The sequence below is a fragment of the Poeciliopsis prolifica genome, unplaced genomic scaffold, assembly GCF_027474105.1.
Source record: "Poeciliopsis prolifica strain line A6 unplaced genomic scaffold, Auburn_PproV2 SCAFFOLD034, whole genome shotgun sequence".
NCBI classification, from domain to species: Eukaryota; Metazoa; Chordata; class Actinopteri; order Cyprinodontiformes; family Poeciliidae; genus Poeciliopsis; species Poeciliopsis prolifica.
Window position 1 is genome coordinate 3,336,910 of NW_026562409.1, and position 23,852 is coordinate 3,360,761.

Consider the following 23,852-nt stretch of genomic DNA (forward strand, 5'->3'; position numbering starts at 1 on the left):
TTCTTTATCGAACATTGTTGTGAAATCTTCAAACTTTAAATTATTCCTGCATTGCACCGTCTAAAGCGGTTCCAGAAACAAAATGAATTTCATAGCAAAGGCGCCTTGTTGTTGTTGGATTCAGGTTTATTTTGTTAAATTCTCTCCGTTCGAATGTGTTCATTTTGTTCTCTCTGCATGCGTTCGATCATAATGTTCTCACCTCATCATCAGCTCCCAGGATCCTGCAGACATGGACGGCTCCTTTCTCTTTTTTTGGTTTTGCAGAGCAGATTGGTCTGTTGCAATCCAACACACACACGCACACACAGAAACGATTCCCCGGTGAGGAAGAAGAAGCTGCCAGTACTGCCGTCTAATCTCTGTACTTTGGGATTTTTTTTTTCCTCTGCAACCAAAAAACCGCCGCCGTTGAATTAAATTTGCTTACTCGTCCTCAACCATCTTCAAAGGACCCAGATAGCTGAATATACCTTTTATTCATTTCATGCTGCTGTAATTGTTTTTCTGTCCCACTGAGCAAATCCAGAGGTCTGTGGGGAACAGACTTGTGTATATGGCTGCGCTTTCATCTGCATTATGTTTAGTAATAGTGTTATTATTTTAGAGTGTGCTGCTGTTGAGCATTTATTTTCTTGCTTGCTTGCTGAATTCAGGGTTGGAGACTCATCTGCTGTCAAACGGTGAAGGAAAAAAACGCCTTGAGCAGTTTTCATTCAGACAATTACACTAACAAAAAATAAAATATTTAAATGCTCCACTGCAAAAACTAAATATTAGCAAGTACACTTGAATTAAGACAAAACTAACTTACAAATCACTTTTCAGCAAGAAATATAAGCTTGTTTTTAGTAAATAATTCAGTAACAGAATATTTCAAACATTTTTAACATTTATATGCAAAATAATCTGCCAGTGTAACTAATATCAACATTAAGGATTTAATGTCTTTTATCTTGCTGAAATTCACTTGTAAGTTAGTTTTGTCTTATTTCAAGGGTAATTAGTAGAAATGGGTTAGACTTTGCATTTTTGCAATGTTTGTTTTTATTTTTCCAGTCACTATGCCAATTTAATCATTTTCTGTTTTGATAGGAAGGCATTTCATCCATGTACTATTCATTCATGAAAGTTAGTTGTTTATTTTATATTTGGTGAATTGGATCAATGATTTATTTTTGTCAACAAAAAGTTTTTTATGACTACAGTTTTTGTTTGATTTGTATTTAATTTGGTGTTTTAGACACATTGAGGAATCAAACCTAAATCTGGCGTCAAGGTCCGATTTTATGATTGATATGTTTTTACCACCAAGCTCCCACAGAATGCAGGAAAATATTTTTCCCCAAAAGAATAAAAAGTCATGCTATAGAGCGCTAAAGAATTATTGACATAATACATTAGCTCCCATTTCTTGCTGAAAAGTTCCTTGTAAGTTTCAAGTGTATTAAGACATTTGCACTAGAAACTGGACAAAAATACTTGGTAAGATTTTGTTTTGGCAGTGTTGGCACATTCTGGGACCAGTCTGGTGAATAAACAGATTATCCTTTAGTTTAGTGCCTGCTGTTGAATGTAGAATACTATCAGAAGATATTGGTAACAGTAAAAAAAAAGAATTATGTGAATTGAAAGCTTACCTTGATAATGCCTTAAAGGTGCATAAATTTTACTGTGGGGAAAATGTACAAACCTTCCAACTTCTTTAAACTAGAAATTGCAAACCTCCTTGATGTGAAGCTTCTGGGTTTCTACAAGTTTCACCAACTCAAATTTAAGACTTTTAACAACCATAACGAATACAATTTAAGACCTATACTGTGACAGAGACGTACAAAGGAAAATCTCCAATAAATAAATGGCCTGGATTGGCAACAGAAGTGAGCCAATGGCAAAGACAGACATTGTTCAGCCAATTGCAGAAAAAAGCCACCTAGCTACACTGCAAAAACACAAAATCTTAAGTATTTTTGGTCAAGTTTTGAATGTAAAATATCTTAGTACACTTGAAATAAGACTAAATCAACTTAGAAGAACATTTTAGCAAGATAAATGCTTATTTTATGCCAATAATTTATTTTTTAAAAGTTTTTTTAAGCTCCACCTGCAATCTATTTCACTTAAAAAAAAAAAATTTCCCCTGTTAAGTAAAATAATCCACCAGTGGAACAAGAACTTTTTGATCAATATTAAATTATTCATTTAAAACAAACTCCTTTATTGTTGAATTGTTTATTTTGTCTTGTTTGAAGTGCAGTAAAATCAGTAAGATTAGACCAGAACTACTTGGTAAGATCTTGTGTTTTTGCAGTGTAGCTAGTTAGCATGGGTGCAGGACTCAAAGTTTTGTGTCACAGTAAAATCCAGCCAGAAAAACAAAAAATACTTCAAATATGAAACTACATGTGAGACTTGTGATCAATGTATTCATGGCCAATTTATGGCTTTTCAATTAAGTTGAGACATTTTAAGGTGTCAGTTTTAGATGATTGAATTTCAGACCTTTTAAGGATGGCCGAGTTTTCAAACCAGAGCCGATTTTCCTCCATGAAGTTTGCAGAATCAGGCTGCAGCCTCACAGTCGCTGTGTGACTGTAACCCCACAGGTGTAGCGTGTGAATATCTGAGAGCAGGTAAACGGAGAGGAGGAAGGAGACGGGGTAAAAATAGCGCGAGGGAGAGTCGAAGCAGCGTTTGCAGCAGGTCTGAAAGCGCTTGGCTCGGTTGGAGCAGTTGCCATGGTTTCGAGATGTTTCCATGGAAATGCTAGCTGCCAATAAAATGAATTTGAGGAGAATCGCTGCAGCAGGTGAGAGCGAAACGGGAAGGAGACGAACACGACAGGCTGGCGACCCTGAAGGTCACCGGGACGAGTTAGAGGTCAAAAACCTGATGCAGTTGATATTATTATTATAGCCATTTAGCATAAATACTAACCTCAAACCTTCTGATTTTAGCTTGTCACGAGTTCTGTTTCACCTGGCAGGTAAACATTTCCATCACAATCCCCTCTTTTGATAAGAAAATATGTAATCTAATTTTATTTCATCCCCACAGTTTATATGGTTTGTTTTTCTTGTCAGGAACTTTTGTATTTCCAGCTTCAGGAGAAAACAGCTTGATAAATTTGACGGGCAGCCAATCAAAACATTTGCTTTCAGTGGGACAACAAAGGTTATTTCCATCTTCATCATCAACTTTCATTTTATTAGACTGAAAGATGTATATGAAAAACAGTGGTTTTAAAAAATTATTCTTAATTTGTTTTATTTTAAAAGGTTTTTCTCAACTTCCCTCCAACTTCCTAAGGTCCCCTTAGCGCCACCTGGTGGCCCTCCAGGGGGCCACGACCCCCACTTTGAAAACACTGACTTGGGCTGAAACGATTAATCGGTTTAATTTTGATCAATTATCACCTAATTTAGCGACTGATTAATCACTAACTGGTGTTTTTATGAATAAAAAAAAAACATAAATTGCTGAAAAACCAACAAATTCAGAGCAGTAATTAAACAAGGTAATTAATGTACAAAATATGTACATTTTGCATTTAAATTAAGTGCACAATAGTGATGAATATGTTCTCGTTCCACTGATAGATTATTAGCAAGGCATTTTTTAAATAATTTCACTAAAACAAGTACTTTAAATTAATATTAAGGAATTATTTACTAAAAACCATCTATCTTTCTGAAAAGTTACTTGTAAGACAGTTTTGTCTCATTTAAAGTGAACGAAGACATTAACCATTGAAACGAGACAAAAAATACCAGGTAAACCTTGGTGCCGGATCGGTACCTTGGACATCGGTACCTTGGACATCGGTACCTTGGACATCGGTACCTTGGACATCGGTACCTTGGACATCGGTACCGATCCGATTATCTCCATCCTGAGTCTAGAAAATTTGTTACATTTTTCTCCAAAATTGAGTTTTTTTCCCCAGAATTCCCTTATTTGTGAAGGAAAAGGTTAGATTTATGAGGGTCGGCCCACATCTCTCTCCATCTCTCTGAAGGACAGGTATTCCCACCTTTCCCGGTCACCATGGCAACGCTGCAGCAAGAGAAGAAAGATGGGCCGCAGGAGGAAAAGAGATGTGTGAACAATGCTAATGCTACTTCACTGATCATCGATCGTGCGTTTCCTCCTCCCTCCTTCTTTTCTTTCCATTTCCCACGATTTATTTTTTCTCTAATTCATTCATTGCCACGTCATTTTCTCTCCTGTGGTATTAAAAAATCTCAGACCTCCACTCCACACGCCACTTTCGTTGTTATTACTATTATTATTATTGCTGGCTCATTTACCAGGCAACACACTGCAAAAACATAAAATAAAAAGCGGCAAAGTACCACTGGTTCCTGCAGGCAGCCGTCATCATCAGTCTAACGGAGAGGTGGCCGCCGTCGCGCCCGACTATAAATTATATTTACTCATCAAGGCCCCTCCACCGAGTGTAAACAAGTCCGACGTGTGCAGCGCTGCAACAGAAGTGCATTATGGGAAATCGCAGTTTTCGTAAGCTCTAAAACAGGGATGTCCAAAGTGCGGCCAGAGGGCCATTTGCAGCCCTTCCAGTGATTCTGTGTGGTCGTTGACAACAATTTAAAAATATAAATTTTTTATTTCACACTTAGAAAACGAATTAAAGTGAAATATTTACTGATTTAAAAAATGCATACAAATGTAAAAAAAAAAAAGAGCTAAATGTTTAAGCTAATACGACAGCATATTGGGACCATAATAATGAAAAAAACTAGAATAAAGTCAATATTATGAGAATAAAGTAGTAAATCTGAAGTAACATGAAAAGAGTTGTAATATTACAATAAAGAAGACAAAGTATTCTAAAGTATAGATGTATGAGAATAAAGTAATATTTCATCAATAATGTCAATATTGAAATTCAACTACACTATTTAACCTTTATTCTCACACAATTTTGACTATATTTGCATAAAACTACATATTTAGTCTCATCATTTTATGACCATCCTCATAAGTTTTTTTATTTTCTTTCAATAACGAACTTGGTTATAAGCTAAATATTTAGATTAAATTTAGAAAGGGAATTTAAGCTTGAAATTAATCTTCAATATTTTCTCTAAAACCTTTTTTAAATTTCTGAATTTAAAAATAAAAAAAATGCTGGAAAAAGCCTGAAATCTAGAAAAATGAGAAAAAAAGAAATTTTGAGATTAATCTCAGAATTTTTCTAGAAAAATGGGACATTTCTGAGTTTGAAAAGTTGAAAAATTGCGAGAAAAAAGTCAATTTTTTAGATTTAAACATTTTAGAAAAAACTCGGTCAAAAAAAAATAATTCAAGCCACTTTGCATCTTTTCAAGCTCAGAAATGTCCATGTTTTTTTTCTAGAAAATTTCAAAGATTAGTCTAAAGATTTCTTTTTTTTTTTTTGGCAGAAATTTCTGCCTCCATGTTTTTTCTTTTTATCTGCAACGGCCCTAAAACGTCATCGTAGAATTCTGTGTTTACGCCCCAAAGCGACCCACATGCGCATTAGAACGGCTCTCCATGTGAGCCGCATGCGATGCGAAGCGTCTTTGTGTTTTTATCATGACGTGATTTACATGGAGTTTATCTGAAAACATCATAGATGGAAAATTATGGAATTTGGTTTCACTGTTTTGAAGGTTAAATTGAGGAAAAACAAATGAGAGCAGAAATAAATTTGATTCTCCAGATTTTACTAAATACATATTAACATAAACATCTCATCTTGTTTACCTCCGATTTGCTTTTTTCCGATATTTTCCAGTTCTGTAGTGGCCTAGTCAAAGTCCAGGCATGGATCCTTAAACAGAACCTTTATGCTGAACGGAAACAATTTTAAAAATGTCTCTGTTATTTCTAAACTTTTTACCTTTCCACGTGTTTAAAAAATCTCAGGTTATTTCTGATTTTAAAAAATAATTAAAGATCTAAAACATTTAGATGTGACAGGAGCAGAAATCTCATGCAGATCTCCGGTCCAGTCAAATCCAGTCCGGTTTAATCCTGTGTGATTACGGAAGACCCACCGATTGTGACGAGTTTCTCCTGTTTGCACAAACACCGGCTGCATCCGGGGAAATCGCAGCGTCTGAAATTTACTTTCTGTACGACAGTTCATTTTTGTGGTAACCATGGTTACGTGGTCCCGAAGCTGAGGGCAAAAATAAATAGTTGATGCAAAAATACCAAATGGAGCTTAGAGACGTGACGGACCAACACTTAGTAGTTCATAGCAAATTAAAGATGAGGAAATATATTTAAAATGTTGGATTCTGATTTCTATTGAGCCCCATTTATTCCGATAGCCACAAATAAACGTCAGTGTAAGCAGCCGTTTCCTTAAGGCCTCAGACATTTGATATCGTAGCTAACGAACAAACTACATATTTAGCTTGAGCACTAAATATGAAGTTTGCAAACTAAATGATGAGCTCTTGGCTACATTTATAGCTCCAAACTAAATATTTGGCTCCAAAGTGAATATTTAAACTGTAAACTAAAAAGTTTGCTCACTAAGGAAAGATTTGACTCCAAATAAAATATTTATCTGTAGTTTATGCTACATATTCAGTTATATTGATATAAACGTTTATATTTAGTTTGCAGAGGAAACGTCCTGCTTCTGTTTACTCTGCATGCATGACTGGTTGTGTTGCCATGGAGATTTTACATGCAGCTTGTCGCATGCGTGTCGTCCCGTCTTGGTTCTCCTGCTCACCGGTTTCTAATCAATAACTCATCTCTCGACGTCGATCCTCTTCTGTCCCCACAGAAAAACAATCGTCCTCCGCAGGACGAACACAAAGATGGCAGCGGAGAAACGGAGCTTAAAAGGAAAGGAGCGAATACAGTGAAACACCTGAACGGCAGATTAAAGGGGAGGGGAGAGACGGGTGATTGACCCCCGTCTCCAAGGTTACGCTTTACAACAGCTGTGTCAGTGCAGGCGGCGGCGGCGGCGGCCGTTCATCACCTGACGCCAAGTTAAAGGAACCTTTTTTCTGCCGCTGACCTTCGCCTCCAGACGGAGCAACGTGCAGCGGACATGACGAAAACACCGCGATTCTCCACACGAGACGCGTTTCCTGTAAAACCCAACAAGCTGCTAGAAGGAAAACCGACATTTTACTCATTTAGCAAGGTGATTGACGTGTTTTCCTTCCCATTGTTGCCGCATGCTTGTTCAGGAGGAGGGATTCCTGAAAGTGAGTTAAACTATGCAGACAGCTGGGTTTTCTTAGATTAAAGAGGTTGACCAAAGTGTGGTTCATGGGCCATTTTTGGGCCTTGAAAATCAAGACATATAATATTTGGACAACAAACACAGTGTCAAGAGTGTTAGTTAGGGCCACGTTAAGAAAAATTAAAAGCGTAATCATCAAGATGGAGGCAGGAGCTTTTTTGGACTGAAAGCTCTAAAAGCTCATTCTGGAAGGAGCTAAAAACACAGAAATGAGCAACTAAAATATTATGTAAGAATAATTTTGTGCAAAATGTAAAAAAATGAACCTAAACCTGTCATAACGTTAAGTTGCCCCCCAGCTCAATGTTTACACTCACACAGTAAAATAGCTACAAACAGATGCACAATTATACAGCCGTACAAACTTGAAAAGCAGAAGTGGAGCCTCCTGCACAACAAGAATGCAGCAAGTGGCTTCTGGATGGTAAGTCAACAAAGCAAAAACACTTGTCTTTTTCAGCAGCCATTGCACAGCTGACCAAATGAGCTGGAGCTCAGCTCGCGTTGCTAGGTGACGCTCCATTCCAGAGGTTTTAGAAACATGGGTTTGTTTTTAAGTGCTGGAGCTGTTTTTATAAACGTTTGCTCCGATCCCGGCTGGTTGACCCAGAGAGGTAACGCGGCGCCGCGATCGGGTCGCCGCACTGTTCTGTCACGTTTAAATTAGGCCGGATTTCATGAAGTCTCCTCTTATCTCTCGTGTCCTTCCCTCTGCACCTCCGGGTCACATTGAAACGAGCGGCGGCGAGGTGAAAATGAGAACTGCAAGGCAACTTTGCATAATCCACTCAGTGAGACGGCAGCCAAGGTGGCGTCACATCAGCATTTTGAAGTTTCCTTCGTTCGCTGATGATAACTTCCTGCTTAATCTCGTGCTGAAGCTTATCTTAAAATACAGGCAAATGACACGCATGTGGGATTTAAACCTCGTTTAACATGATATGTAAAACGGGACAATTTGTTTGAAATTTCTGCTCCTTTTTGCCGTTTTCCTCTCGTTCTCCCACACAAAGGCTGCAGGACTAAAAAATAATTTGTAACTGGATTACAATAATCTGATTAGAGAAAAGGAAAAACTTTCCCACTTTTTAATAATTTGATATATCTCTTCCAGTTACCATATAAAAGCGGTTTAAAGAAAAAGCTTGGTCTGAATCAAGGGTGTCCCAAAGTGCGGCACAAGGGCCACTTGTGGGCCCTCAAATGATTTTCTATGGCCCAAAACTCAGTCAGTATTGGCTAAATTTGGTGATTTTATTTTTACATAAAAATTTAAAAAAATATTAGGTGCAGTAAAAAAATATTAATAGTTTAATAAACAGCCTTTTGCATTAAATCTAAACATATTTATCCTGATTTTTACTCAGAAGAAAACTGCATCAAAGTTTGCAGTTCATTACTTTCTTGAAGTACAGCTAATGTTTTCAGACAAAGAGAAACCGAACTCCTGTTTTTTGCCGAGAATAGATTAAATTTTTCGAATGATTCCCAGAAGGAAGAGAACAAGCGAGACGATCTCACCATGACATTTGTGAAAGGAGAAAACTATAAATATATCGCTGCACTTGACTTTTTTGTATGGCTAGCTAGCTCCATCGCTAGCTCGCTGTTGGTGTCTCTTACTCTGCAGTGTGGAGTCACAATCTCTGGGATCATGAGCGCCCCCTGCCATGAGGCAAGAGAACTGCATGCCTCACCTTTATCCTTTATCATTATATAATATTTTTCCATGATGACAAAGTGACTTGATTGTGCTGGAAAATGCATAATCCTAACTTAAAATGCTTTATTATGAAAACGTAGCAATCTGTCACTAATTATTATTTAATAAGCTGCTAAAATGCAGTCAATCAAAACATCAGATCTTTTATTGCTTTGTAAGGCTTCTGTTAAAAAAAGCCAAATTAGTTGGGTTGAGTTGATTCTCCGTTTAGGATCTAAAATCCTTATGTATTTGGAGTTTTTGCGTCTTTAAAGAAATGATTTATCCCTCACATATTTAAAACCGTGAAGGCAGAAGGCCTTCGCGATTTAACCCCAGGCCTTCGTCTTTTACAGACGCGCTCATGGCGAGGACGGCGACAGTAACCCGCAGTCGGGCGCAGAGACGCTGACCTCTTGGCAAACCCCATCCTGCTGGAGCTAAGTGATCACCGCAGGCTACAAACAGCGCTAGCGCTCAGACAGACAACACACCCCCACACACAGGCGGATCGGCAGAACCGAGCCGGAAACGGCAGGAAGAGGAGAACAAGCAACACAATCTCACCTGCAAATTTGTGAAAAACTTGTTTTTTTAATTATTATGAGTTCATAAATTTCTCAGTATAACACATGAACAGAGATTGAATGTTCTGAAAAAGATTTGGCACAACCGTAAAGCAGAACAAACCCGTCCCCTCATCTCCAAACACACACACACACACACACACACACACACACACACACACACACACACACACACACACACACACACACACACACACACACTGCTAACATTTTCCTCCAGTGTTAATATGCACATATGTAGTTATAACAGGATAAAACACAGTCTTAAGAAACAATCACAGAAACAACCAGAGTCAATATTGCGGAAAAGAAACTGAAGCAAAACCAAGAAGCAGATGGAGGCCATGTTTAATTGAACAGAGGGAAGGAAATATCAGAGGCCTCGGTTTTTTTTTCAGTTTTCCTGAGAGACGATTGCAATGGTGCTGTAGAAGGGGCAAACGGGACTAAGAGGAGCTAGCTAACAGGCTAACGGGGGCAAACGGTGCCTAATAGGGGCTAATGAAAGATAACAGTTTCTAACGAGAGGAAACAAGTAATGGGAGCTAACCAGGGCAAACGGGGGCTAACAGAAGCTAGCTAACAGGGGCTAATGAGAGCCAACCAGAAAAACCGGGGTAATGGGAGCTAACAAGGACAAACACTGGTGAACGAAAGCTAACAGTGACCAACTGCACCTTGAAAATGAGATGATGTGTCTCAAGTGGTTGTCCTTAAAACAAATAAATAATAGAATTAAATAATGTGAGCTAATGGTGGCTAATGGCTAAGCTTGCTGTTTGTGGGGATGAAAACTCGAAGTTGACATTTAGCTGCAGGGGTTTGGAGGTGGAGGGTTGGAAAAGGTGACAGAAAGTGGCATGAGGTAGATGGCTTCTGTTCTGCTCTGGGAAGGGAGAGAAAAAGCAGGAAAATGTGAGATGATTTCTGGAGGAACGAGAAGAGCAGGAGTAGTGCTGCTCCTCCGAATCCCTGTGTTGGAAACAGAGAGGAATAATTCCCCTTCTGGCTCATCACATCTCCTCCTCCTACAGATTTATATATATTTTTATTAGGGCTGAATTAATTGGAATAATCACAATAAATTGATTACTGAAATAATCGTCAACTAATTTAGTAACTGATTAATCATTAACTGGAAAATACAGAATCAAAAAAGGCAATTTGCCTAAAAAAACCCACAATAATTCCTGCCTTAATTATTCAGAGCAGTAATTAAGGTAAAACTATAATATATGTATATTATCAGGTGTTAATATGATTTAGACAAAACTCCAGCAGTGCTAATAGTTTTAACTTCATTTGGTTCAGATTCACCAAATAATGTCATTGCATTTTAGGCAATAAAATGTTTATTTTCTTATTTAAAAGGGAATTGTATTATTTATTTAAATGAACTAATTTAGTTTAAAACCGGATTACGTGTTTAAATAAAAAATTAGAATAATGAGCCATTTTTATCTGATTGTCAGAATAGATTTAAATATATCTAAAGTAACATTGAATAATACAAACTAAACGCAAAAGCAATTTATATATTATTTTTTATAAATGTCACACAAACAATATTAAGTTATCAAACTTAACTTTTTTACAATAAATTAGTATTACTAAGTAATATGGCACACTTAAGTACCACTCTGCATTTCAAAATATAAATCTTTAGCGTTTGTTGCTACAGTAGCACTGGTGTGATGTAAGCTAACGATAAATTAAGCTAAATATGATAGCAGCATTTTACATAGAGTAGCTTAGGAACGATGAAGCATCTGGTGTTGACATGTTGGTATGGGGGGCCCCAGGTGAAAATCTGCTAAGGGCCCCAGAAATGCTTGGGCCGGCCCTGCACTCAGATGAAAATGTTTTAATTTATGGCATTAAATCGCCTGTGATGCAGATTCATAACAACATAAAGCACCGATTTGTCCTCCGGTGTCATTTTTCATTCTGCTGCCCCTTTCTTTCCGTGTTTGTGCCTCCGTTGTCCCTCGTTTTCCTGCGGCCTTGTGGAGCGGGAGCCCGAGGCGACAGGCTGCTGCGTGATAAACACAACCAGAGTCGAGCAGAAAAAACAGAAACTGGGGGAATGAAGCGGCGCAATGCCAACCGCGCGTTGCTCGTGGCGATTCGTGCACTTCCGGGGTGAGAGTGCGCGTTTGTGTCACGCCGGAATGAGACGGAGAGAGAAATGAGGCCAGAGCCGATAAATGAACAAATATTCATGAGAAGAGGCCTCCCTCACCGGCCGACACCACAGGAAGAGGAGAACAAAGAGAAACCCAGAGCGGATACGTCTGGATGGCGGTTCTACGACCCTGATCCGGAGCTCAGCTGAGCAGGATTATCTGGGTCAGAGATGATTTCTGCTCCAGTTTCACCTTTCGGAGACCAAACGGCCTCTGACCCGAGCAGGCAGGGGGTCGCTGGCCTCCGGGCCGCTGAGGCCTGCGCAACCCGAACACTCGGATCAGAACCGCAGATTAAAAACACTCATTTCCAGAGTTTGGCAGAAAATACTTATATTTACTCACATTTACATCAGTAGTTCTATTTTAAAAATGGATTTTTACTACGCTGTACTTTTTACTTTTACTTGAGAAACTTTATTATGAAATATCGCTAGCAGGGGCTGATACGGGGCGGCGTCACTAAATATGATTTCTATGGGTCTAATCACATCCATTTGTGATAAATCTCGACAAACTTCACAGATATGTTTTCCTCAGTGGCCATCTTGATTTTTTTTATCTGCCAATTGTATTTTTTCTTTACAAATGCATTGTTCTGTGGAAGATTTAGCTGAAATTATTTTCTTTGATACTTTGGTCTGCAGTTAGTCGACATTCCCTCCGTAATCAACTGATGGATCGATCGGATATCTGGGGGATTTTTAAAGCATTTGTCAAACTTCAACCTGCTTCAGGTTTCTCCGTTTGAAAGTGTTAATCTGAATCCACCAAACGAGCATCAAACACAGCGAGTGAAGAAAACACCCAGGCGCAGCGAGGAAGTCAGTTCGTCCTCTGAGAGGAGCGCAGCTGCTGGATCAGCACATCGCTAATAGTTCAGGCTGCTTCAAAAACCTTCCAGTAAAAATCCCACAGAGTGTTTTCCACATCCCAACAACAGCTGCAACAGCAAAGATTGTTTTCCAAACGCAAAGGCGAAAGAAAATCAGTGGTTCGGTGCATGCTGGGTGAAAACCGAGCTCCAAATGTTTCAGGCTCCAAGAGCGACAGGCGTCGTTTGAACATGTCGAGATCTGCTGTTCTTTCTTCCCCAGTGGAATCACAAAGTTTCAGCAACACAAAGGCTGCAGGGTTTCTGCAAAACACAGAGGCGTTCAAGATAACAGCAGTCTGACATCACTCAGCGTTCTGGAGGAAATATGTCCCTGTAATGCAAATAATCACAAGGAGACGCAACAGAGGCTAAGCTAATGCGGCGACATGTTGGGTAATCGAAGAAAAAAGGAGTAAAACTAAGAACATTTTGGATTAATCTAAAAAGAATACAGAAAACCTTAACAAAAGTTTGAAAAGTTGAAAATTAACTTGAAAAAGTCTCAGAATTTTTTAGATTAACCTCAGAGAATTTCCTGAATAAAATTGGAAATTTCTGAGCTTGAAAAGTCAAAAATTAGTTTGAAAAAAAAAACTCAGATTAATCTCAAAGATTTCCTAGAAAAATGAGAACATTTCTGAGTTTGAAAATTCAAAATAATAATAAAATCAGGAATTCTGAATTTAGTTGGAGAAATTTTCTAGAGATTTTTGTTTGAAAAGTTGAAGCAGTTACTTTAAAAATATTCAGAAATTTTGAGATTAATCTTCAATTCTTATTTCGAGTTTTTTCTCATGTTACGATCTTAAGTTGTAGAGCATCCTCATAAAACCCCACATGAATCATTTAATTTATTCTTGTAAGATTTTCTTGTATTATTTTGATTTTTTTTCTTGTTTGACTTTATTCTTATTTTACGATGTTATTGTAATTTTATTACTAGAAACAATATGAGAATAAAGTATCTCACCAACTCTGCATTGCATTTAGATAAAATGTTAATCTTGGTGCGCCAGTCTTACAGTTTGTGCCCCATAAGGGAAAAAACGCGGAGACGCCTCTGCTCTCATCATGCTCTCATCATGGCCGCCTTGTGACTGGAGGCGTGGTTTCCAGTCATGCGTTAGTGTCGGCCGTTCTCAACCTGAGGACACCTTGGCATGATGCGACTGAGCAGAACCACCGGAGCACGAAACAGAAACTGGTGTCATCAAATCAGCATCAAGGCGCCATGACGGCGATGAACCGCAGCCGTATGGCAAGCCGTTCCATCATAAAATACAAGAATGCATTTTAACTATCACGAATAGTAATTTAAGATTTCTGCATTCACATTCTGACTAGAAAAAACAATAATCCAAAATATCTTTAATTACATTTTAATGAATCAAAATCCCTTGGAAGAAGTTGTGCATGATGTCAACGGATTCGTAGTTATTACACTTCTAGACGTGTGGAACGTTATTATACGACATGTAGTAGCTAAAATAAAACCATTTAATGACAAGAAGTTATGGTATAAGAATAAAGTCACAATATAATAACTTTATTCTCATTTATTGACTTTATTCTTGTAATATCACAACTTTATTCTCATAATTGTGTTTCTTATTTTTTTCTCAGTACGTCGCTTAATATTCTGCCGTCTAATTGGTCAAAATAAAATAGTTATATGTCTGAACTAAGATGCGTTTAAGCCCCTTCTGCTGCCTCTGAGCTGTCCAAATAATTGCCAGAAAGTGCTAAAATGTAGAAAAATAGGTTTGGAAGATAAAGACAATGCTAAACTTTGTAAACCTAGAGACTGTTTCAGAAATATGACAAATAATCTCATATTTTTTCACCTCTGACAAAACATGCTGCACTTTGAATTATTTACAAAAATCGTTATTTTTTTAAAAACCTTATTAAAATCTAAAAGTTCTACATAAATCTATAATGTTTTGACTAAATAAATGAAAATAATCATTTACCATATCAAAATTGTCATTTTGACTCCCCAGAATGTTAATTTAATCCATGTGAAATAGAAAAGCTCCCATTAAAATACCTAAATATGTTTTTAGATGAAATTTGAGTCGTCAAAATTACAATTCTTTGTATCGCTAATTTAGTTTTGCCTAATTATTTGTTTTCAAGACATCTACTATTTAACTTGAACCAGCCTAATCTAATTATGTATCTGAAATACATTTAAGACCTTGAAGTGTAATTATGACTAGTCAGAATAAAAAGCGATATCTTGAATTAAATCTTCCATTAAACATGGTGTCAGTTATACTAGTCAGAATGTAATTAATCAGAAATATCTTAACTAGGTTGTTTTTCTAGTCTAAATATAATGAGAGATACCTGGACTAGAAGTGTGTTGAAGCAGATTTTATGATAAAACTGCTTGCCGTATTGACGGTGGTGACTGCTAGGTGACACAGTGGCACAGAAAACATTCCTGCACGTCTCAGAGTCACAGCAGCCGTCATGTGAGAAGAGAAGCTGCAACGTTTGGCTTCCAACGCGCTTCCTGAGGGGGCTGTGAAAAATAATAGCAATAACGATGCATATAAATTACAGACGGTTTGATGCTCTTGGCCCAGCAATGTGGAGAAAATTAGCGCCGTTGCCTCAGCACATGCATCATTGACACCATATGTATCAATAATGCATTAAGCTCTGCTATCGCTTCACTGCTATTTTCAAAGAGGAGAGTTGTGGGGGGTGTCGGAAAAGAAATTAAGTTGTGCAGGGCTTACAGAGGATGATGGAGCCGAGGTTAACGTGTGCAGAGTGGCCCTCAGGGGCCGACTCAAACACGGCGCCGGGTTTGTGGCGCTGCTGGCCAGAACAAGGCTGGAACGCGACCTGGCCGACTGTAAGGGAGCAGCTTCAGATCATTTTCATACGCAAGGTTATGACTAACAACAGGGTCAACACCAGTAGTTAGCACTGATAGCTAAGAAGGTAGCTGCTAACACCCAAGCAACAACCATAAACATCAGTTCTGCTAACACTAAAAAGCTAATCATTAACATTAGTTCAGCCAATGCTAAAGCAATAACCATAAGCACATGTTCTGCTGAAAGTAAGCTGCTAATGCTGAACATGAATTTTGCAAATGCTAAAGTGCTAACCATAAACATTAACTATGCTAGCGCTGAAGCAGTACTTATAAACTTCAGTTCCACTAATGCTAAGGCTATAATCATAAACATTAGTTCTGCTAGTGGTAAAATGCTAATAATGAACATTCTGCTAATGCTAGAATGCTATTCATAAAAATTTGCATTGCTACCACTAAATCGCTAATAATGAACATTAATTCTGCTCAATACTAAAGCATTAATAACTAAACATTCATGCTGATATTGCTGAAGCTCTAATTATAAATATACTTCTGCTAATGCTACACCGCTTTCCATACCTCTGAAAACACCATAATACTTAGCAAAAGCTAATGCTAAAGAGCTAACTTCAATTCAAATTACATCTGCCCTCGAAAAACTAAAACAAATTGGCGGGTTGTCATTTAGCACATTTATTTTCGGAATTTTAATTTGCACAATTGTATGGTCCATGTAAACACAGCTAATGTTTATTCCAAAATTCACATCCTACACTGCCATCGCTAAAACTACAGGCACACTAAAATTTTAAAACAGTGCAAAAAACTGGTATCAAAACTTCTTGTGTTTGCTGACCGGTTGAAATTCTGTCAGAGAAATCAAATTGAATGGGAGAAATCCCAGACAGTGCAGCACGGAGATGAGAATCAAAGACAATTGCATTGGAAGGCAACAGCTTAGCCAGGAAGCCAGAAAATCCAGAAATTTTACTCAAGTAAAAGTAGAAATACTTCACAATAAAATGACTCCAGTAAAAAGTTTTTTTTTTTCCAGAAGTTAGTCAGCTGAATGTAAGGGAGTAAATGTGAGTAGTGATTATCCGACTCTGTGCAGAGGCAGACCACGAGGAGCAGCTTAAGCAGGGGAAAATATCCTGTCCTTACTTAAAGTGTCAGTGAGAGGATCATAAAAATTAGCCTGAAGCAAAGAGTGAGAGCTGGGATCTAAAATGGAGGTCTCAGCGCCCTCCTCCCGCGCAGCGGAAGGCCACCTGAAACCTCAAACGCAGCATCTTTGTGCCGTTAACACCTCTAAATGTTCAGATTCCTGCACCTCACACAGCAACACAACAGGTTTGTTTTCAGCCCTGCAACAAACACCTCAATTCTGGCGATTCTTTGCTGAGCGCGCGGGACTTCCTGCACAGCAAACACAGCATTGCCATTAGACAGTTTGGAGCGTGTTCGCTGCTCCGTGACTCAGACACTGCAGCAATGTGATACTGCGTGTCTCCAGCCTCTGGTTTGTGCCACTTCAGAGGCGCCTGAGGGGGCAGCCCAGCGCTTACAGACGCCATCAGCTACTGCAGCCGTCGGGGCACGAATCCACGGCCTAATCCGCTTTTTTAGCCTGTGATGCGCACAAATACTGACAGAAAGCTACACACGTATCCCTACCCGGGAGCGTGCCCGCGTGATAATTTCTGTTATTTGCACACACAGGCAGATGAATATGGAAATAACTTTGAGGGGGGGCTTGTATCCCCTGTGCTGGGAGAAGGGAATGCTAATAGCTTGTGCAGAGAATGAGTGTTAATCACAAGTGTAAGGTGCATAAATTTGTTTAGCAATGGAGCATGCAAATTAAAATGTTCTGAGTGGGGTTCTGCGGAGAGTTTAGGAGGAGACAGTGTCTTACCTGCACTCAGAGTTTCAGAGTTGGGTACATTTACTTCTAAGTTTTGAATAAAATTCACTTTTAGGAGTATTTTTTACTACACTGTACTTTACTTTCACTTGAATAATTGTATTATGAGATATTTCTACTTTCACTTGAGTAAAATTTCTGGATTTTCTACCCACTGGATGAAAACAAACATGTTTAAACCAAAAATTCACCAGAATTTTTGTTAAACTTTACGTTTAGCAAAAACGTAACGTTTTTTTTTTTTTTGCCTTATTTTGCTATTTTATTATTACATTTATTATAAGGTTTATTTTCATTTTGGTCCTGAAAACACCAAAACTCCCACACAACTTTATATTTCCGATGTAATTTTTAAATATGAAATGATCGATAATTGGATCAATCAGATTGTTTACCAAATACGTTTTTTACTTTTACTTGAGTAGAAATGCGTTGAAGTGGTGCTGCTCCTGAGCGCTTCTGGGTTCTCTTCCCACCTCTGGTTATTAAACTTACAAAGAAGCTTGGATATTTATGCTGTACCCAGAATGCATCGCTGCAGTTCTCCAGTAAATGGTTTAAAATCTATTAATGTTCTGCTACGTTCAGGAAATCTCAACGACTATAAAATTGAAACCATGACTTCCACAGAATCACTTCCTGAAACAGCTGCACAGGCAGGTATGAAAAAGTGATTTGATCCTGTTGTTGGAGCCATAACTACAGTTCAAAACGTGACATTGACACAAGATGGTACCACCACAGCTGAGTCTGGCATTTTAGCACTGGCTTCTGCTAAAATCATGGTTTTATAAAGCACTTAAACCAGTGGGAATAATGTTTAGCAGTGCGTTAGCATTAGCTTGTTCTAAATACTAAGATGGTATTGTGCTTAAGCTAGTGATTAATGTCATAGCATTAGCTGCTGCTACTGTGCTGTAGCATTAGCAGAACTAATATTTATTATTAGTGCTTTAGCATTAGCTTCTGCTAAATGCTAAAGCAGAAGCTAATGCTTCTGCATGTTGTTTATGATTAGTGCTTTAGGGTTAGCGCAGCTAGCTTTGTGCCATTGTAACCTTAAGCATTTAAGAAAATAAACGTGATGCTCAAGTGACAAGAAGTAAAGATCAAATATTTGGAAGATTTCTTTGTCTAAACTGAAGTTGTCTTTGTTTTTCCACCTGTCTGTAAGGCAGCTAATGCTGTATTGCAGCTTCGTCTGCAAGTAAATATGTGGGAGTTAGCAGCTTGCTAAAATATATTGGTGTGAAACGGTGATCACTGTGCATTTAAAAAACATGAAGTTCTGAACTGTCTGCTCTCATCTGCTTAGCATTCAAAACCCAAATCAAGATGCTGTGATAAGGGGCTGTCGCAGCAGCAACAGTTGCCAGGGAAACCTGATGGCAGGATGCTGAGGGTTGGGGAGGAAGAGGAGGAAGAGGAGGAAGAGGAGGAGGAGGAAGAGGAGAAGGAGGAAGAGGGTGTTTAGCATGAGGACATGGCTCTAATGCTGAGGTTGATTTGCTGCCGCTGAAGGAGAACGGGCCGCCTCCCCGAGACGCGGCGCCTTTCAGAGCAGCGCCACAAACAAGTGGGTGAAACGGGGGGCATTAGTGCGTTGTCACGGCAACTAGGCGTTGACATAGCAGAATCACACTCCCAGCACAACGGTCAGCGATGACATTCACAAATGTACACGGCGAGCCTTTTCTTTTTTCCTGTCCCTCTGTGCAGAAATAAAATGTAAACAGAAAAGAAGAAATAAAAAATCATCACATTCGCTACAGAAACGCGATTAGAGCCGATCAGAGGAAAGAAATGAAAATGAAACAGCCACCGAATTTTCACAAACTTCAACTGCCTTTTTTTTATGTGCCAAGTTTTTTTTAATTTTTCAAAGTGACCTCTGCTAACAGAACATCTTTCAGCGTAATCAGCTAATAATAATAATAATAACAATATTACAATAAACACGTGATTTAAAAAATAAAATAAAATCAAACTAGATAAAAACCAAGAATGAAAAACACTTATAATTTTGTTTCATTTTTTTTAAAGAGATCTATAAGATTCTATTTTTTTTCATTTAGTTGTCATTTTTCTTTAGAAAAAAAATTCACCCTCCATTGAATTCTGCACTAAATGCAACTCAGCCTCCAGCAGACCAGAGTCTCTTACCTTTTTATAAAAATGTCCATCCATTTTCGCCCCCTGCTGCCATCAAATCCAGTCTGCAAAAAGGTGCAGTCTTCGTCCGTAATGTCAGACAGCATGACGGTCCTGTCGGACGGGGTCAACCGGGGTCGACCGGGCTCAACCAGGGTCAACCGGGGTGGAGGAAGCCATTTTATGAGCCGGGTCAATTCTTGCTGATGAGTTCTCTTAAATCTGCCCAATGAGATCAGCGTCATGTACAAATGCAAAAACGTCTCTTCTCCGTCACCTGTGGGCTCCAGCAGTAACAATAATGCTCACATGAGCAACAATGACAGCAACATTAATGTCACCAGCATGTCAAGTTATTTCAATGTTTCACCATTTTAAATATGACAAATAAAGCTGAATTTGTTGTCATTATTACGCTCAGGATTATTGTTAGTGCCGCCATATTTGCTGTGTTTGTGGTTTTGCAGCAGAGAGCAGAACGTCTCCATTCTCAAAGGACCCTGTTTCTATAGGGAAAACGACTACAAAAAAAGAGTCAACACCAAAATAATAGTAATTTTGTGTTTGTTTTTGCCAGGTTTGCATTGTAACTCCGCTGTTTCTCGTTTATCCAGAGGAAGAGCAGTTTGGAAAAGTAGCAACCAGCAGTTGTTCCACTAAAATGAGAGGGCATGTTTTTAAAAATTATTTTTTTAAATATATATATTCTTCAGTCGTCGTCGTGGTCACTCATTTGCTTGATAAAGATTTTTCATTATTTATTTGAATGAAAATATATTTACCGTATATATAATATGTATCTTCAGTTTTTCTCGTCCTGTATTCCTTCATGATATTTCCTCTCTCCCAAAGCAGACAGTAACCAGTAAGGTGTAAAATTGGAAAGAAGTGATAAAGTGAAGAGCAAAACCGCTTTTTGTTCCTCCAATATTCCAAGCGACCTTGCTGCTCTGCTCTTATTTCGCTTCCTCTGAAAACCTGGAACCGCACAAATCATTGTTTTTTATTCCCTGGCTTTGCCAAACACTAATCTGACAACGTGTTCAATGGCCAATATCACGTCTCCCTCCAAATATATACACTGAATGCATCTGGAAATGTACGAAGCAATCTGTATACATCCTTGAAGGGCTCGCCGCATTGTTCACATCTGTCCGCCGAGAGAAAAGGCTTGATCTCGAGCTTTGGCAAAGACCGTATCACGCTGCACGCAATGAGTAATTCTGACATTTGGGACTGTGCAAATGCTGTTTGTGGGACTGGTCTACTGTCTCCTTTTGTCTTACTATCTGTTAACAAAGGGCCACCACAAAATAAAGGTTATGTAGAGCCTGTCTAAGGATTGTCCATAAGGACGTTGGGCTACAATCACTCTCAAATGGTCTCTCTTTAACATCTACTCTGTCTTACCTCAAATCCTTTTAGATTTGAGTCTCTTGCACATTTTCCTTTGAGCCACTCTTAAAAAGCAGCGGCTCGTTCTGGCCTTTTCCCATCAGGCCTTTCAGAGAGCTATGTAGCCCCAGCTGAGGCAGGGTGGAGGGCAGGGTGCCACCAGTGGTCGTCCCCCCACCGGTGCTGGAAGGGACCTGGGAGCAGGATATGCTCTGCGACTGAGAGCACGGCGAGGGGTTGTTGTTGTTGTTGAGGCCCACTCCTGGCCCCGTGCCCATTCCCAGGCCCATCATGTTACTGTTGAAGTGATGTGTTTTGTAGTAGTGGTTGAGGTGATCCGATCGTGCCAGGTTGGGTAGGTTCACAATCTCCGGGTGGTGCAACCGAAGACTCTGGCTCCCGCCTATTCCACCGCCCGCGCTTTGTGTCACAGTAGATCCTCCGGAGATACCGCTGCCCCGGCCACTTGCCCCGGGCCCCAGCTCGTCCTCCACGTTGATAATCTCAATGGCGCGAGCTGGGCCGTGGTGTTTGTGAAGCTGATGCTGCTTCCTCAGCTTGTAGAACACCACCAGCATCACTGCTGCCATGAAGGTGATGGCTACGAAGCAGCCAATGATGATCTTGGTGGTCTTCATCACATCGTCCAGGCCAGAGAATCCCGGCTCTGTGAATGGCACAGTGAACGTGGGTTGAGTTGTCCGGGGAGAGGAGGACGACCAGCCACCAGCCAGAGAGGAGGCAGTGGTAGGAACCACTTCTGGCAACAGGTCAGAAGGAATGGGAATGCTGGCCTCGTCAATGGATATCTGTGCATAATCTTTATCTCCTCCGTTATCCGTTTCCACAGTAACGGTGGTGAAATAGGTGTAGTTGACACTAGCGTCAGCAGCAGATACATTGAGAACGGCGGTAGCTGTGGTGTTTCCAGCAGCGTTGGTGACCATGCAGGTGTACTGGCCCGTATCCCTCAGGGTGACGTTTGTGAAGTTCAGTGTGCCGTCATGAAGAACAGATATCCGCACCCGGTAAGACCCATGGGTCATCAGCGTGCCATTGGGCGTAATCCAGTTAACTGACGTTGTAGAGGTACTTGTACGACACTTCAGCTCAGCAGCCATCCCTTCGGTGACATTGAGGTCAGTAGGAGGCTCTACAATGACAGGAGCAAAGCAGGTGAAGTGGCTCTGGTCAAGTTCCCCAATGTACTTGCCCTTAAGTAGTGGAGGAGCATGGCATCGGGCACAGCAGGTGGTGTTGCTGGGCACCGTCTCCTTCAACCACCAACTAAGCCAAAGTACATCACAGTTGCAGGCCCAGGGATTATGATTGAGGTGTACCCTCTCCAGCTGGTGAAGGGGTGTGAAAAGATCATGAGGCAGGGAGCGCAGTGAGTTATGGGACAGATTAAGCTCTTCCAGGTTTTTCAGGTCGTCAAAGGCGTTGCGCTCAATGGCGGAAACCTGTGAGTGCATAAGCCACAGCTTCCGAAGAGACACCAGTCCCTGGAAGGATCCCGGACGAATGATATCCAGACGGTTCCCCGACAACTCCAGCTCTTCCAAACGCACCAGAGGCGTCAGCTTGGGAATGTCTTTGAGCCCACACATGCCCAGATTCAGGTACCGTAGATTGACGAGGCCCACGAAGGCCGCATCAGAGATGTATTCCAACTTCTTGAGCTCTCCCAGGTCCAAGCGACGAAGGGAGGGCACGCGGTTGAAGGCATAGCTCGGGAGGGTCTCAATGGGGTTGTTGCGCAGCCACAGCTCCCGCAGCTTGCTGAGGTAATCAAAGGCCTGTGTTGGCACCAACGTGAGGCGGTTGTCAAAGAGCTCCAGAGTGTTGAGGTTAGGGAGGCCATTGAATGCCCCGATTTCAATCTGCCGTATCTGGTTCTTGGAAAGCTGGAGGATTTCAAGGTGCCTCAGCTGTTTGAAGGTGTCGGATTTGATGACCTGGAGGGACAGAAGAAAGGAGAATTACTGAAAACATGAGTATGAGGACATGTAATTTACAAAAATAGTTTTTAAAACAGATAAAAGCGTATCAGTTTTTAACAGAAAACAAGATCGTTTGGTGAATTTGTACTATTACATGAAACAAAACGCGAGTGAATAATTTTAAGTTATTTTTGCAGTTTTACAGAAAAAGTCATGGTGGCAATAAAAAAATCGCATTAGCTTGATTTGCTAAACGTTTTTTGCATCGTCACAAAAAACAACTATGCAAATAATGAGGAAATATGAGGAAATGTATGTAAACCTAATAAATAAATAAATATCTGACATTTTCTGAGAAATAAATAATTTTTATAATCCTAATTGATCTAAAACAAGAAAGTGTTTATATTTAAACTATTTTCAACTTTCAGAGTTGGTTAAAGTGAAATAAAATACAGCAATACTCATCAGCTGAATGCTCAAACATGGTAAATATTTGATATTTAAAATTGCCTTTAAGTACAAAAATTTCACTAAATTTATTTGTTTATCCCAAATTTTGTTTTACTTTTTCCCTCCTGTGCATTTTGGTTAAAACTATTTTAGCAGGACAAGTTTTACCTAACAAACATGAAATTTATCTCATTCTTACAGCTTAATTCTAGATATTTTTACCTCAGTTAGGCATTTTTACTTCTGTTTAATGTTTTCACACAATTTTTTATGTTTTTACTTTAATTTCATGAGTGTCTGTGGACTGTAACTGGACCCCCGCTGTGAAGCTGCGCCCAGCCAGGCGACGCATTCTTCAGGCGGCCGCCACCGCACACAAACTTGACCTTTGTGTAATGCATGTGCAAAAGGTCAGGCATTGCTCAGTGCTCACACTGCAACAACGTCATCATGGATGAACTTCACAAGCCTTCGCCCGAGGAGGAATCGACATGAGCGCGCTTAAGCAGAATATGCAAAACCGCCTCTGAT

The 23,852-nt window shown here is 39.6% G+C and overlaps 1 protein-coding gene across 2 annotated transcripts in view; it reads right to left on the reverse strand.

Annotated features, from left to right (window-relative positions):
- Positions 1-15,536: 15,536 nt before the first annotated feature.
- lrrc4ba (leucine rich repeat containing 4Ba) overlaps positions 15,537-23,852 on the reverse strand; it is a 41,437-nt gene continuing 33,121 nt past the window's right edge. For both annotated transcript variants that reach the window (XM_055052066.1, XM_055052067.1), the window contains one exon: positions 15,537-22,883. In XM_055052066.1, coding sequence (XP_054908041.1) covers positions 20,952-22,883 — 1,932 coding nt within the window. In that variant the 3' untranslated portion in view covers positions 15,537-20,951. The remainder of the gene's footprint in view (positions 22,884-23,852) is intronic.